Here is a 16,185-nt window from a genome sequence, read left to right as displayed (position 1 = left end):
AAGAATTTTTTTTCAATTCTCTTGTTTTCCCAGTGTCTTGCAATATTGAGGGCTTAAATATTTGTTGAATGAATACACATTTCTAATTATAGGGCTAGTGAAAGAGAGAGCAAAAATATCAAAAACTGAGGCATCTTTACTGTTCATACATTAATAAGAGGATACTGTCTGCTAAATGTCACTTAATGTTATTACAGTAATGCTTTTTTCTCTTCACAATCCGTGGTGATGTATGTATATTGTCATAATAATCAGCAATATATAGATGCTTAGAACTCACTAGTTTCCTGGGACTAATACTAAATCAAATGAATAACTTCTTTTGGAATCATGAAACAAAAATGCATAGGTCTAAGTTCTTTTTCCAACCAAGAATCTGAATAATTAATCTCTGATGAGTCTCATAATTCAGATATGTTATAAAGTTCTGTTTCATTTTGTAGAACATATATGCTGTTCTAATAATAGTTTTCAGATGTCAAGGGATAACTTTAGATATGATAGTACTATCATTATGTAGACTTTTATGACTGAGTGAACTGCAAGGATATTGAATGGAACCCAGAAATAACTTTGTAGCAAAAGCCAGCATAATGATTCATTAACACTGTGACCATTTTAGAAATATATACCATTAAAAAAAGCTAATACTGTTAATTTGTGTATAAGACTATCTTTAAAGGGCAGAGAGCAAATAGAGGCAAAACATTTTAAAAAGAAGCGGTATGAAAAGACAGAAAAATAGGATAAAGTTCATTAGTAGACAAAAATGAATAACATACCTGTTTGTAATTTTTGTTTTCTACCATGAATATGTATTGACTTGTACACAAAAATTATTTCAGGACTGGGGAGAAGGATGTGGAAACTTTACCTAAAATTGGCGGGGGTGGGTAAAATCTGGTATTTTGCTATTTATAATAGCTCTTTTTTTAGATGTCAAACCTCCTGGTTAGTCCTATGTAACATTTACTAGCCATTCTTTTTATATTATTCAGTACTTTATCTCGTTCAGTAGATGTTAAACTATAAAGACTGTATTTATAAAAGCCCCTGATAAATTGAACATTTATTTAGAGTATTCTTTTTTTAGGAATTGTTTTGGGACCAGCAGTTGGCGTAATACCAGCAGTTAGCGTAATGGCTATGTCGCTGGATTCCCACGTAGTCCACCGCGGTTCGAGTCCCGGACCCGGTGGCTTGTGTGCGTGCGTGCCCAAGATCCCAAGAGGAGAATGGAAGAGAAGGGATTGCAGCGTGGCCATCCCCCCTGGGGTGATTTCTCACTTTCTATCTCTTTGTCTGTCTGGCGAGTGCACGCGCCCTATAGCAAAAATCTCTCAAAAAAAAAAAAAAAAAAAGATGTATTGGAGATGGCATAATAAATTTACTAATTAGCTTTCAAAAATATAATTCCTTTGAGCTTTAGCATATATAAAATAAGAAAATGTCTGTCCTTGAGTTTTCTATTTCACTTTCCATAGCCAGGAATTTTTTAAACCACCACTATGAATGCTGTATTATTGAAGTTAAAAATGATTTGCACTTTCTAGAAAAGATCAATTTTATATGGTTTTCCAAAGTGCTGAATATCATGTCACTAATCTCAGTAAAATCTAAATATTCTGATACAAAGAAATATATACTTCAGTTCACTTAAAATAGAAGTAAAATCAGAAGAGACTAGTTGGGATGCTTCTTAGATTTCACTGAAGAATTTTTTTTCAATTCTCTTGTTTTCCCAGTGTCTTGCAATATTGAGGGCTTAAATATTTGTTGAATGAATACACATTTCTAATTATAGGGCTAGTGAAAGAGAGAGCAAAAATATCAAAAACTGAGGCATCTTTACTGTTCATACATTAATAAGAGGATACTGTCTGCTAAATGTCACTTAATGTTATTACAGTAATGCTTTTTTCTCTTCACAATCCGTGGTGATGTATGTATATTGTCATAATAATCAGCAATATATAGATGCTTAGAACTCACTAGTTTCCTGGGACTAATACTAAATCAAATGAATAACTTCTTTTGGAATCATGAAACAAAAATGCATAGGTCTAAGTTCTTTTTCCAACCAAGAATCTGAATAATTAATCTCTGATGAGTCTCATAATTCAGATATGTTATAAAGTTCTGTTTCATTTTGTAGAACATATATGCTGTTCTAATAATAGTTTTCAGATGTCAAGGGATAACTTTAGATATGATAGTACTATCATTATGTAGACTTTTATGACTGAGTGAACTGCAAGGATATTGAATGGAACCCAGAAATAACTTTGTAGCAAAAGCCAGCATAATGATTCATTAACACTGTGACCATTTTAGAAATATATACCATTAAAAAAAGCTAATACTGTTAATTTGTGTATAAGACTATCTTTAAAGGGCAGAGAGCAAATAGAGGCAAAACATTTTAAAAAGAAGCGGTATGAAAAGACAGAAAAATAGGATAAAGTTCATTAGTAGACAAAAATGAATAACATACCTGTTTGTAATTTTTGTTTTCTACCATGAATATGTATTGACTTGTACACAAAAATTATTTCAGGACTGGGGAGAAGGATGTGGAAACTTTACCTAAAATTGGCGGGGGTGGGTAAAATCTGGTATTTTGCTATTTATAATAGCTCTTTTTTTAGATGTCAAACCTCCTGGTTAGTCCTATGTAACATTTACTAGCCATTCTTTTTATATTATTCAGTACTTTATCTCGTTCAGTAGATGTTAAACTATAAAGACTGTATTTATAAAAGCCCCTGATAAATTGAACATTTATTTAGAGTATTCTTTTTTTAGGAATTGTTTTGGGACCAGCAGTTGGCGTAATGGCTATGTTGCTGAACTCACATGTAGTCGACCACAGTTTGGGTCCCCGACCTGGTGGCTTAAACTCATGCCAGGAGCGTGCCCAAGATACCAAGAGGAGAATGGAGGAGAAGGGATTGAGGCGTGGCCAATCCCCCCTGGGGGGGCGATTTCTTATTTTCTATCTCTCTGTCTCTCTGGAGAGTGTACACGCCCTATAGCAAAAACCTCTCAAAAAAAACCAAAAAACAAAAAAGAAAGCACCTCTCAGTGGGGTCATGGTCATTTCATAATCCTTCCTCTATTTCCCATCCTCTAGGGATTTGGGTCACACACACATGTCCCCAGAATGTTTTTCAACCCACTGGGGCCAGTATTCAAATTTAGCCATGCAGGATCTGGATGTCTTTAACCACTAGGGCACTGGACTAGCCCTGTGTATGTCCTTTTTATCAGTAGGTTGAAAATTAAATATCTCATAACTGAACTTTTTCATTATTCTGCATATTTTAGTGATTAGAAAATCAGTGTCCAGCACCCACACACTCATACTGTAGCATTAAATTTAATCCGAGACGTAACATTGATTCAAATTATTTTCCCTACCTATTTACAGCTGCTGTTTTTATTTTTAAGGAATGGTCGTTGGAGGTCAGAGTGGAAGTTTACAATTACTCCTTCAACCACTCAGGTGGTTGGCATCTTGAAAATTCAGGTATGAAATAAAAAATACTTTTTTAAAATCATGTCCAGATGATTCTGAACAGAACAACAACTATTTCATAAGTTTACATTTCCATAGAACACCATTCCATAGAACACCGTACCATTTCTTTTCTAAATTTTTGTTTGGGTTAATAGGAAAAACAAGTAGTGCTATTTAAATCTTTGAAATAACTCTGTAGTTTGTTCCGTAGTCATCAGAGATCTATGAGGATAGCTGACAGATTCTAAAACACAGCTAAAATTAGATGTTACCATTTGGTCTGCTCTTCATCCAATTTGTTCATCTAAGCATCTTCTGAGTTTGAATTGTGCTCTTCTGTCATCTGAATTAGATGGATTGGGTGAAGTGTGATATTATATGTATGTAGGGATATATAAATAGGCTAGATGTGTATATTAATATATGTATATATTATATATTATATCTTTTAAAATACATTCTGTACTTACACTTGGCTTCTTACATGCAACCGGTTCCACTAGAATTGAATTCTTTTAATTTAAGCTCACATGTTTATATAGAATATTTGATAAGTAAAACCAAGTATGTGGATATAAGTATTGCTAAATAAGTTAAGTGAGAATACTAATTTTTCTATATAGGTTTACTTACCTATGCAACATAAGGTTTACTTACCTTAGCTAACATAGGTAAAGTGGTTGGAACAGAGCGAGACACAAAGTACTTAATGAATATTGGCCATTACTGTTAGCATTCATTCCTTCAGTTAGGCCACAGAAGCTCTGACCTGGATATTTACAGCAACTTCTAAAATGGTCCCCCCTTTTGGTCCAAAGTTACTGAGATCAAAGATAATCTGGTTCTCAATTCTATCTTTAGCTCTTAGCATAGTGGGTAGCATATAGTTGTTACTTTTGCTTTATTGGTAGTTTTATGTTTTTAGATTGCCAGAGGTTGTATGCACTTGCCAGAGAGAGACAGAGAGGGAGAAAGCACTTCCCAATAGGGCATAGTCAGCACCGCAATCCCATCTCTTGCATTTCTCCATCCTATCAGGGTTCTGGGCACATATCCGTGCACAAGCACACGCGCACACACACACGTTCCTGGTGTGTTTTTTAAGTCTCTAGACTGGGTTTTGTACACAGTTGGCCCTCTGGAATTCATCTTCCTTAACCAGTAGGCTATGGAACTAGCCTGTATTTGTTACTTTATTTTATTGAATTGTCAGGTCCTTTGACATCCTGTAACCCATTTTTTACACTGTCATCAGAAAGATGACTTAAAAATTTAAGTCTGAATATTTTACTTGCCTACGTAAGGCCATTTAGTGATACAGTTACCTACGAGATGGTTCGGACCTATTCACCCCAAAGTTGACTTGTCCTCTATCTACATATTTCTCTAGCCACTCGTCTCCCTCTCCGCCTAACATATGTTCCAACCATAAGTACCTCCATTCCTTTCCAAAATACAGTGAAGTCCTTTTTTAACCCTTGGAAAGTCTAGAATGATGCCAATGTTTTTTGTACATACTTCTTATCATGTTGAATTGAAATGTGAGATCAGGGACTATAATATCATGGGGTTTTTTTGGTGGGGAGGTTTTTGTTGTAGGGTGCGTGTGCTCGCCAGAAAGAGAGAGACAGAAAGACAGAAAGTGAGAAATCCCCCCTCCCCCCAGGGAGGATGGCCACGCCGCAATTCCTTCTCCTCCATTCTCCTTTCGAGATCTTGGGCACACACACACATGTGCCCAGCGTGAGTTTAAGCCACCAGGTCCGGGACTTGAACCGTGGTTGACTACATGGGAGTCCAGCAACATAGCCATTACACTAACTGCTGCTCCCTGTAATGTCTTTTTTAAAGTCATGTATCCTCAGAATCTTATAAGATGTCACTATTTATAATAATCACTCGATGTTTGCTGAATAAATTCATGTTTATGAATTTGGGGAATTAAACAATTGATGGAAATACACAACAGAGGAGTCGTAGTTGTGTGAGACTGTTGTAAGCTCAATTTAGACATTTTGGATTTAGGTACTAATAGAATAGCTTTGTGGAAAAAGTGTCCATCAATCAGGTTACTGGTGGGCTTGTCTGAATTATTGCAGAAACTAGACAGAGCAGAAAGAGTCTCGCTAGGGTTTGAAAGGCCTGGAGTGCAGTAGACAAGTCAAGACCAGAGATAAAATTGGTAGTCATCCACACTGATACGATTGTTGAAGGCATGAGGTTCTTGAGGCTTCTGTAATGTGGCTTCTGTTCTTTTCCTAATAGGTTCATTATTATGAAGATGGTAATGTTCAGCTAGTGAGTCATAAAGATATACAAGATTCCCTAACAGTGTCTGTAAGTAATTTCACAATAAAATTTGAACAGTCTAATACTTCTGTAAAACCAGAACAGTTTTGGAATTAAAATTTTAATTTATTTCTGCTTCAGATTAAAGTGTTTCTAAATAGATTACAGATGGCAATAATTACAAATCTGCACATAATTTTTTTGGCATCTTTATTAAGGTATAATTCACATACCATTCAATCCACACATTGTAAGTGTAAAAATATCATTGTTTTTTAGTATATTAACATGGTCATGCCACAATCACCACTATCTAATTTTAGAACATTTTCCTTCTCCTTATAAGAAACTCCATACAACAAACCTAAATATTCATTAGTAGTCACTGCCCTTTCTTCCCAGCCCTCCCCAGGTACACTTTTCAGCCTTAGGCATTCCCAATCCAATTTCTGACTGTGGATTTACCCATCCACAACCTTTCATGTAAATGAAATTATATAATAATGTGGTCTTTTGGTACTGGCTTCTTTCACTTAGTATGTTTTCAGTTTTCATCTTTGTTGGAGCTTGTATTCTTTCCTTTATTTTTATTGCCAAATAATATTCCATTGTATGACTGTAACACATTTTATCTGCCCATTCATCAGTTGATGGACATTGCTACTTACTTTTTTGCTGCTACTAACATTATTATTTTTTATGTAGACCTTTGTTTTAATTTCTCTTTGGTATGTGCCTAAAGCTGAAATTGCTGCATCATGTGCTAGCACTCTGTTTAACCTTTCAGAAAACTGCCAGACTATTTTCTAAAGTGGCTGCAGTTTGTTCACATCCTCTCTAAAACTTTTCTTTTTATTATAGCCATGACAGTTGGTATGAACAGGCATCTCCTCGTAGCTTTTATTTACATTTTCCTGATTCCATGATATCGAGCATCTTACATGTACTTACTGATTGTTTGTATGTCTTCTTCAGGAAAATGTCTGTTCAGTCCTTTGCCTATTTCTTCATCCTTGCTAATTTTTATTACTGAGTTATAATTGTTTACATATTCTGGATACAAGTCTTAACAGATATGTGATTTGCAAATATTTTTACCCTTTTGCATGTTGTCTTTTCACATTCTGTCATATAGATTGCAAAACAAGATTGTAGCTTTGATGTCCAGTTTGTTTTCCTTTGTCGTTGGTGTGTTTAGTATGTTAATGGAAACTATTATCTAACCCAAGGTTATAAAGATTTACTCTAGTGTTTTCTTCCAAGAGTTTATAGTTTTAGGTCTTTAAATTAGATCTCTGATCTTGTATCTAACTTTTGAATTGTGTTATATGTTTTCTTTCTTCTCGCTTTTTGGATTATGATTTAATGAAGGTTTTTAAGTTCAGCTTTCAAATTCCAGGATTTTTTAACTTAGTTTTATTTTCTCACATAGTTCTTTCACATATTCTTTCCATTACATATGCAACTGTTTTCTTGTTTTTTCCCCAGGACATTTATAGTATAACACTTAAGAGTAACATTTTCCTATAAACATTTGTGTTGTATATACCTGAAAGTACTAGTATATTATTAACATCAACTGCTTATTTGCAAATATTAAATATTTATTTTTCATTCAAGAAAGCATTTAACTTTGAGCAGAATGTTTTAATGTGTTAGGCCAGATGCTGCCTGAGATGTTTTGTTTTTGTTTTTGTTTTATTTCTCATTAGCACTTGGGTAGTTTCTACTTTTATGCTAAGTGGAAGTTCTCTTCTTGCAGAAAGAAATGTACTAATGTCTGGTTTTCTATGAAACATTGTATTCCATTCAGTTGTGTATGGAATGTAATACTATTTGCATAACATAAGTACTTGGTATACTGTCTTCCTTGTAGGATTTTAACACTGAAAGAAGATTCTTCCTAAGATAGCTTCGTCCACAAAATTACAGACTATGAAGATGTGAGAGATGGTCATAGTAATTAAACTTGACTCTTAGGCTATCAGTACTCAATTTTTTTAGGAAAAATAGTTTTTCACTTTGTCTTACTAGGTTTTCATTGCTTTTTTGTTTTTAGAAAGAGAAAAAAACTCACCTCTATTGTATAAATACAAGTGTATATAATAGGTGTTAGAGAATCTTACATTGACACTTTCATTTTAAAAAAAATTTTAAGATTTATTTAATTTTATTTATTATTATTTTTCTCAACTTGCTATAGGGCACATGTGCTCACCACAGAAAAAGAGAGATAGACAGAGAGAGAGAGAGAGGAAGTGAGAAAGCAAGAAAGCAATCTGGGGACCAGCAGCTAGCATAATGGCTATGTCACTGGACTCCCATGTAGTCGACTGTGATTCAAGTCTCAGACCCGGTGACTTAAACTCATGCCAGGCGCGTGTGCGTGAGTGCCCAAGATCCCAGGAGGAGAATGGAGGAGAAGGGATTGTGGATCCCTGGGGGGTGATTTCTCGTTTTCTGTCTCTCTGGCAAGTGCACGCGCCTTATAACAAAAACATCCTCTCCAAAAAAAAAAAAAAGGAAAGAAAAGAAAGTAATCTGACAAGGTCCAGGACTTGAATTGCTGTTGGCCATGTGAGACATCACCTACTTTTAATTTTTTTAAAAATCTAAATTTTCATTAACTTCACGTTTAGCACAAACGTAGCCATATATTGGCATGTCAGAATTTTGTTCCCAGAAAATACTTAAGCAGTGGCATAAATTCACCTTAAACTGTTTTTTTATTTCATTTTCTTTTACACATTCAATCATGTTATTTAGTTTACAAAGTGAATATTTCAACATGTGAACATTTCTCCCTAGTCCAGTTGATAAAACTATAAAATTATCTTCAACAGATAATACCACGTTTCTTTGTCCCATTAATGCTTTGCCTCTCTATTTTTCTTCTAAATGTCCTTCTTTAAAATATATTCTTTGTAATTGGTAATTTCTTTGTGTTACTACAGTGGTAAATAATTATTCAGTAAATATTTTAGATAAAGATAATCATTAATTAGAAACCTGTGCCTAACTTCTTAACCTATAAAAATTGTTGGAATGCATGTTAAGTGTTCTAATTGAATTTTTCTTAAATACATGTTATCATTTTACTTTCCTTTGCCAGTTAAACACTGAGACTAGTTTCATTATGTAGACTTTTAAACTATTTTTGCCTAGTTTCTCTTGAACTTAGAATAATTGTTCTTACAATATGTTTTTTTTCTTTACTTGTCATACTTTTCATCTGTATTATTTATGGAATTTGATTTCATTAATTATACATATGTTTTAAAATAACAGTTATTTTAGTTTTAAGTTACTATTATATTTACTATTGGTCTTCCTTTTTTATTCAGAATGAGGTGCAGACAGCAAAAGAATTTATAAAGATTGTAGAAGCTGCAGAAAATGAATACCAGGTACGATTATCAGAAATACTATATACTCTTTATTTACTTATAAGTTAATGGTACTGAATGTCCCAGCCATAAGCCTGAGTTTTTTTGTTTCAATGTACAGGATACAATATTTTTGTCATGTGTTGCATTTAGTATGAGACAGACTTATAAAAGTGCAGTCAAAAAGAACAGCCAGTAAATTAAACTCAGTTAAGATACTGTCTTTTAAAACTACTAGTACTTGGTTTCAGCCAACTGTAATTTCTCAGTATTAGTCAAAATATATCAAGATTTTGGGAACCAGCAGGTAGCGTAATGGCTATGTCGCTGGACTCCCATGTAGTCGACCGCGGTTCGCTCCTGGACCCGGTGGCTTAAAACTCACGCCGGGCGCTTGTGCGTGCGTGCCCAAGATCCCGAGAGGAGAATGGAGGAAAAGGGATTGTGGCATGACCAACCCCCTGAGGGGTGATTTCTCGCTTTCTGTCTCTAATGTCTCTGTCTGGCGAGCGCACGCGCCCTATAGCAAAAATCTCTCCAAAAAAAAAAAACCTCAAGATTTTAAATTACTATTTTGTTTCTGACTAGAAATTCTAATTTAGAAGGTGTTTCCTAAACTATTTGTACTAAGTGTAATCTGCTTACGTCACATTTCATTTTGTGTTCTACTTTGAAGGTTATTTATCAGCTTCTAAATTTTACTCTTGAACTTAAGCATTTAACTTGTGAATTAGATGAATCTCCCTCCCTTAAAAACAGAATTTATGGGCCAGTCATGAAATCATGGTTAATTCAAGGTGGCTGGATCACTGTGGCCACCTGTGTGATGTCTGAGTGCCGGCCTGAAATCACAGAAGGAAGGAGAAGTAGAGATGACATTGTGGTGTGACCATTCCCCATTGAAGGTGGTTTCTCACTTTACCTGTCTCTCTCCAACAAGAGAACATACTCTCTGGCAGAAAAAAAATTGCACACAAAGGACAGAATTTATAAATTGTTCTGGCTGAAATAGGAAAACAGATTCAAGACAAGAATATACAAATATTAAATCTAATTTATAATTATATTTCATTACATTTAATCACTTAAAATGATTATAAGCTTTTCTTCAACTGCCTTTGAACAGCTTTATAAAACTATGTTGAGATTTTTATTTAACTATTTAAAAGCAGTAAATTAGGCCGCTTAAATAAAGGTTGTTCTAAAAACATATGTGTTTTATAAATTGTTGTCCCTTTTATTTGGTTTAAACTTCTAACTACTGTTTTTTTATAGACTGCCATCAGTGAGAATTATCAAACAATGTCGGACACTACTTTCAAAGCCTTACGTCGACAGTTGCCGGTTACTCGTACTAAAATTGATTGGAACAAGATCCTTAGCTACAAGATTGGCAAAGAGATGCAGAATGCATAAGATGAACATTGCATGACTGGATCATTTTAGTGTCTTTGCGTTAAAAAAAAAAAATCATTGCAAAAGTATTCAGAACTGTCAAGCTGCCCAGTCAGATGGGCTGTTGCCATTTAAAAATCACTGTAATTAATTAGTTTGGTTAGAGCATAAAGCTTAGCTAATCAACCATTATTTTTCATTTCTTTTATTCAAAGAGAATTGAAAATCAGTTTAGTTTAAATGTATTTTACTTTCTGTTACGCCTTCTTTCTTACAATGAAGAGATGTTTCCTCTAGTTTAATGGTTAAAAGTTTTTGAAGGCTTTCGAAAATATTTTACCTCCTATAACCCTAAAATTGTTGTCTTTTGGTTTCTGAAATGAGTAACTTTGTATATTTGCCCAATTCTTTTTAATGGGGTCAATAATAGACATTATGGTTTAAGGTGGTTGATGGATTTAGCCACGTATGCTGCTAAAGAAATTGTCTACCTTCCCCCCACCTCTTCCACTTATGTAAGACCGAGATTAGAGGGAAAACATTTTCTATATCAATTGTGTTTAAACCTTTCAAAAAGGTTATTTAGCTAGCTTAGTGTTTAACTAAACTTTTTTTAAACAAGGCCAAGATCTAAAGTTGTTTTGAGATTCTGATATTAAATGAAAATACTTATTTCAGTAATGCATTTAATGCTTTTTTTCTTGTGACGGTTATGCAAATTAGCTTGAATCCATGTCCCTGAGTTATTTTTATCATAAAGCCACAAATGTATTATAACAAGGCAAATTGTAATATATATAATCCTGAACTCATGACCATGTCTCAGTTTTTTTTTTTTTTTTGGATTGAAAAAGACTGAAATTCATTGTATCATTAAAATGCAAATTTTCCTATTTATTTGAGTAGAAAATCACTTACCAGTGAGTCATATACTATTTTAAAATACTTGCTTCAAATATTGTAATTCTTAACTGGTTGTAAATTAGAAAAGCTGGGATTACATATGGTGTGCAGTTATAGTCTAAATTTTTTCACCATCCTATGCATTATAAGCATGTTTGTAATATTTCAAAAAATAGATTTACTGATACTACAGGAATTTCAAGCCTGTGGTGAATGCTGGTATTAACTGTAAGGAGTGGGGTGGATTTACGGTTTCATTCAGTAGAGTATTACTTATGATACTTGAGTGGAATCCTTTCCTCACATACTTCAGACATCTATCTGGGCCTGGAAATGTTTTTTTAAAAAAACACCACTTTTATTAATGTATAATAAAATATTTCATTAGCTTGAATTGTATAGATTTTTTAAGATCCTCTCAATGAAAACATCTTTAATTTCTTTTTCAAAATCCTGATGGGCTTCAAAAGCGTGGAGAACATAATATGAAGTTCTGACATTTTAGGCTGTATCATCTTCTTTTTTAGTTTTAAAATACAAGTTCTAGCTAGTTAGGATTCCTTTAAAAATGAATGGGTAACGTTATCGGTTTTCTGTTCAAAAAAATACATATGTGAACTGACCACGTGGTCTAGTGGTTAAGGGAGCCAGATTTCATGTGGCCAGCCAGCTCCAGTTTGAATCTTAGCTCCAAGTGACTTGAAAAACACTCCAAGTTCATACATGTGTGTGCCTGAAGTTCAAACAGGATGGAGAAATGAAGGAGAAGGAATCAACATGATCCATTAGGGGGTGATCTCTCCTCTCTCTGTCTTTCTGTGCTCTCTGGCAATTAAAAAGAAAATGCATATGCAAAATAATGATTCTGAATTAAATACTTCAAACAGGATGGAGAAATGAAGGAGAAGGAATCAACATGATCCATTAGGGGGTGATCTCTCCTCTCTCTGTCTTTCTGTCTGTATCTCTCTGGCAAGCGCATGTGCTCTCTGGCAATTAAAAAGAAAATGCATATGCAAAATAATGATTCTGAATTAAATACTAAATGAATCTGTAATTGATAGCTTAGTTAAATCATTTGGAATATTATGGGTTTGTATCCATGAAGGTCAATTACTTTGATCCTGTTTTATAGCATAGAATGTATTTTGAAAATGTATGCAAATTTTAAGTTTTTGCATGTGAAAGGAAAGGTTCATCAAAAATAATTCAGAGTATAGTCTGAAATAATGGTTGTCCAATAGGAGTAATCCCTTCCTAAAGCTCAGGAATGTAATTTTAGTAGGAACCATAATGGCTACTGTGTTAAATGGGCTGAAGTGTGGGGGCATGGGATGAAAGGGGGGAGAACAACTAGGAAGGGCATGTAATTGAGAGTGAATGCTGACTTGGTCTGAGGTGGTAGCTATAGAGGGGACATGAGTCAGTGAGTCATGCCTATATCCTAATGGTAAAATCAGTTAAGATTTACTGAAAGATTGCTTGTGTAATGAGAGACAAAGAGAATCAGCAAGGATATTTTGGGCTTGAGGAATTGGGTAGGATTCTGGGAAAGAGCATGTAGGTTGGGAAAAGAAGGGCTAGTCATGACTTCCATTTTAGATTTCAAGGGAAAATATGTAGCATCATCTCTCATGATATGATATAAAATAAGAGAGATGGGAGTGGGAGGAAGGTTCATAACTAGAAGAATGGGAGATTGACAGCGGGCAAGATGAAGGGCTCCTACTAAATGCAAGATAATGCGTTTACAGTGGGACCAGTGTATGGTTGCCTCTGCTGCATAAAACCACAAAGATGGAGGCACAGAGTGCATGAAATGAATTTAAGCAAGGTTATGGTTTTGCCAGGTATGTGACTGACCACATGAAGTGGGGGCAGGGTTATAATAATAGACATATCATAATATAATATAAATAATGATAGTTATTAATCTGGGTAAGCAGAGAAGTAAGGACATGAGAGGATGGGAGGGATGGTAAAAACGTGGCACAATCAGTGGATGATAAGTACATTTATTCAAGTTGAGAGACTAGAAGAAATGACCTAGAAATGAAAAAAGCATGTTTAGAGAGTAGTTTGCTTAAAATTCAGATTTCACAGAGTTACAGTGGTTAGTAATGACAGGAATGACTAGCTAAGGGAGAAATGAGGAATGCAAGTAACATGAAGCCCGGGAGTGGAAAGAACATCTCAGTGGATATTGAAAAACAGAATTTGGGTAGAAGCAACTATTCTGACTGTTTGTCCAGACTGTACCTGGATGCACTCTATTTCTGTTACATTTTTATGAGTTAAATAAACATGTAATGCAGACCTTTTTTTGCAAGACATTTGTGTGCTTGACAGAGAGAATGTGAGAAAGAGCCTTCCCTTGTGGGATGGTCAAGTTGCAATCCCTTCTGTCTTTCTCCCTCTCATGGGGCATTTTGGGCATGCCCTCACATGCACCTGTGTGTTTTTTAAGCCATCAGCCCAGGACTCAAACTGTTCGGGCAGCCATGTGGGATTCAGTTGCCTTAATCACACCACCACCCCACCGGCTGGCTCATGGTACAGATATAGATGAGATTTTCCCTTATTTGAGATTTTAGAAACTTAAATGGGATCAGGAGTATTAAAAGAAAGGTGCGGGGCAGGCGGTGACATAGTGGTTAAGGTGACTGAATTCCACCTGGCCAACTGTGCAGTCGAGTCCAGACCTGACAACTTGAAAAACACACCAGGTACATGTGCATGTGTGCCCCAAATCCCAAAAGAGGAGAAAAGTAAAGGAGAAGGGATTGCAGCATGACCATCCCCCACAGGGGATGCTTTCTCACTTTCTCTTTGACTCTCTCCAGCAAGCACACACGGCCTCTAGCAATTATTTTTTCTTAAAAAAGAGTATAATCTGAAAAATATGTGGATATCAATCGTTGGTTCAGCTAGAGATAAGTAAAATTGTGCATAATGGCGTGTTAGGAAGAGAAAGAAACAGAACACTTTTACTCACACAGTTCTTCTGTACTGTACTGTGCATAAAGTAAGTCTGCAACAAAAGATAAAATTGTAAAGAGATGTTTAGAAGTGAAGACATGGTAAAGCCAGTGATTTGGTGGTTTATAGAATTCACAAAGTTCTTGATTTAGCTTATTTATTTTTAAATTCAGTTCAAAGAAAGACTCTATTGTAACATTTTGTACTTTTTCTCTATTATCTAGCTCTATACAATAGGTAATGATTATATATATATATGTATATATGTATATATATCTCTAGGGAGACAGCTGTCTATCAAATAATTGGTGGATTTGTATTAAACCTGTTCATGTGTAAAACTGTTTGAATCTACATTTAGTCCTGACATTCAGTGTTAGCCATTAATGTGTGGACTTAACCTTTTTTCTAGTTGTTTTGTGTTCTCTTCTATTTGTCCCACTTTAGCTTTCCTGATATAGTAGTCCCTTAAAAATTGTTATTTCCTGAAGAGCTGGTTTAATTTTGGTGGATTCTTTCAGTATTTGTTTACCTGGGAATGATTTTATTTCCCCTACCCATTTGAAGGATAATCTTGCTGGGTATAGTACTCTTTGCTGAAATTACTTTTCCTTCAGAATATTAAATATGTCATCCCATTCTTTTCTTGCCTGTGTTATTTTGGCTGGGAGATCTGATGTTAGTCTAATGGGGGAGCCTTTGTAAGTAACTTTGTGTTTCTCTCTTACCATTTTTAGAATTTTTATCTATAATTTTTACCAATTGGTTGTGATATCCCTTGGAGAGGAGGATCTGCTTATAACTATTTGGTGTCTATATCTCCTGGATTTGGATGTCTGCAGCCTCTCAATTTGGAAGGTTTCCAATTAAAGTATTATGAAAGGTGAAAGGTGCTTTCTGTGCCTTTACCTGTCTTTTCATCTTCTGGAATACCTGTTATGCAGATATATGGCCATTTAGTGGTGTCCAGGATTTCCTGTATTTTGTCCTCATTTTCAGTGATTATTCTTCTGTTCTTTTCAGTTACTTCGACTGCATCAGAAGTTTTGTGTTCAGGGTCAGCAATTCTTCTGCATAGTCTCATCTGCTGTTGATACTTTCAAAAGAGGTTTTGATTTCCTGCAATGTATTCTTTGTCTCCTGAAGTTCCTTTGTTAGATTCTTTTTCAGTTTGTCTGTCTCCTTTTGGAGTTCCTCCATCATGTCATGAAAGGATTTTCTTATCTCCCGCAGTTGGTTCTCTGTTTTCTCTTGCATGTTGTTGAATATTTTTGCAGTGAATATTCTGAATTATTTTTCTGAAATTTCTGAAATCTCTCGTATTTTACCCATAATTGGTGAGAAGTATGATCCTTTTGGGGGGGTTATTTCCTGATTTTCTCATTTCTTTGGGCTTTGCTTTGATTTTTAGTCATCTGGTAGTATACTCACTTCTTACTTTTTTGGAGTATGTTTCAGTAGCTGTGTGCTCCTTTACTTCACTATGATATGCGTAAGATCTGTACTAATTCCCCACCTCTAATGTGGGTGAGAGTGTGGAACCCACAGTAGGAGTTTAGGGTTTAGCTATTCAGAGGGGAGTTTCTCTCCTTTTACTGTCAAGGGAGTTATAGAGAAAGAATTCTTCCAGGGACTCCTACTTTCAGGTATTTGGTTCTTGTATACCCAAACCTAACTGTGCCAAATATGGATGGAGGTTGCACTGACAGAAAG

At 34.9% G+C, this 16,185-nt stretch overlaps 1 protein-coding gene across 1 annotated transcript in view; it reads left to right on the top strand.

Moving 5' to 3' along the window:
* The window catches only part of CAPZA2 (capping actin protein of muscle Z-line subunit alpha 2), a gene marked incomplete at its 5' end in the record, with an annotated part of 37,504 nt that extends 25,906 nt beyond the window's left edge, over window positions 1–11,598 (top strand). The window contains 4 exon segments of the mRNA XM_014593216.2: window positions 3,451–3,529; window positions 5,786–5,857; window positions 9,154–9,216; window positions 10,471–11,598. Of these exon segments, the coding sequence (XP_014448702.1) occupies window positions 3,451–3,529; window positions 5,786–5,857; window positions 9,154–9,216; window positions 10,471–10,611 (355 nt within the window).
* Between the last annotated feature and the right edge of the window lie 4,587 nt (window positions 11,599–16,185).

The sequence above is a fragment of the Tupaia chinensis genome, unplaced genomic scaffold (assembly GCF_000334495.1).
Source record: "Tupaia chinensis unplaced genomic scaffold, TupChi_1.0 Scaffold139935_1, whole genome shotgun sequence".
Lineage (NCBI taxonomy): Eukaryota > Metazoa > Chordata > Mammalia > Scandentia > Tupaiidae > Tupaia > Tupaia belangeri.
The sequence above is the reverse complement of the archived record's forward strand: the minus strand, read 5'-3'. Positions and strand labels throughout refer to the sequence as shown.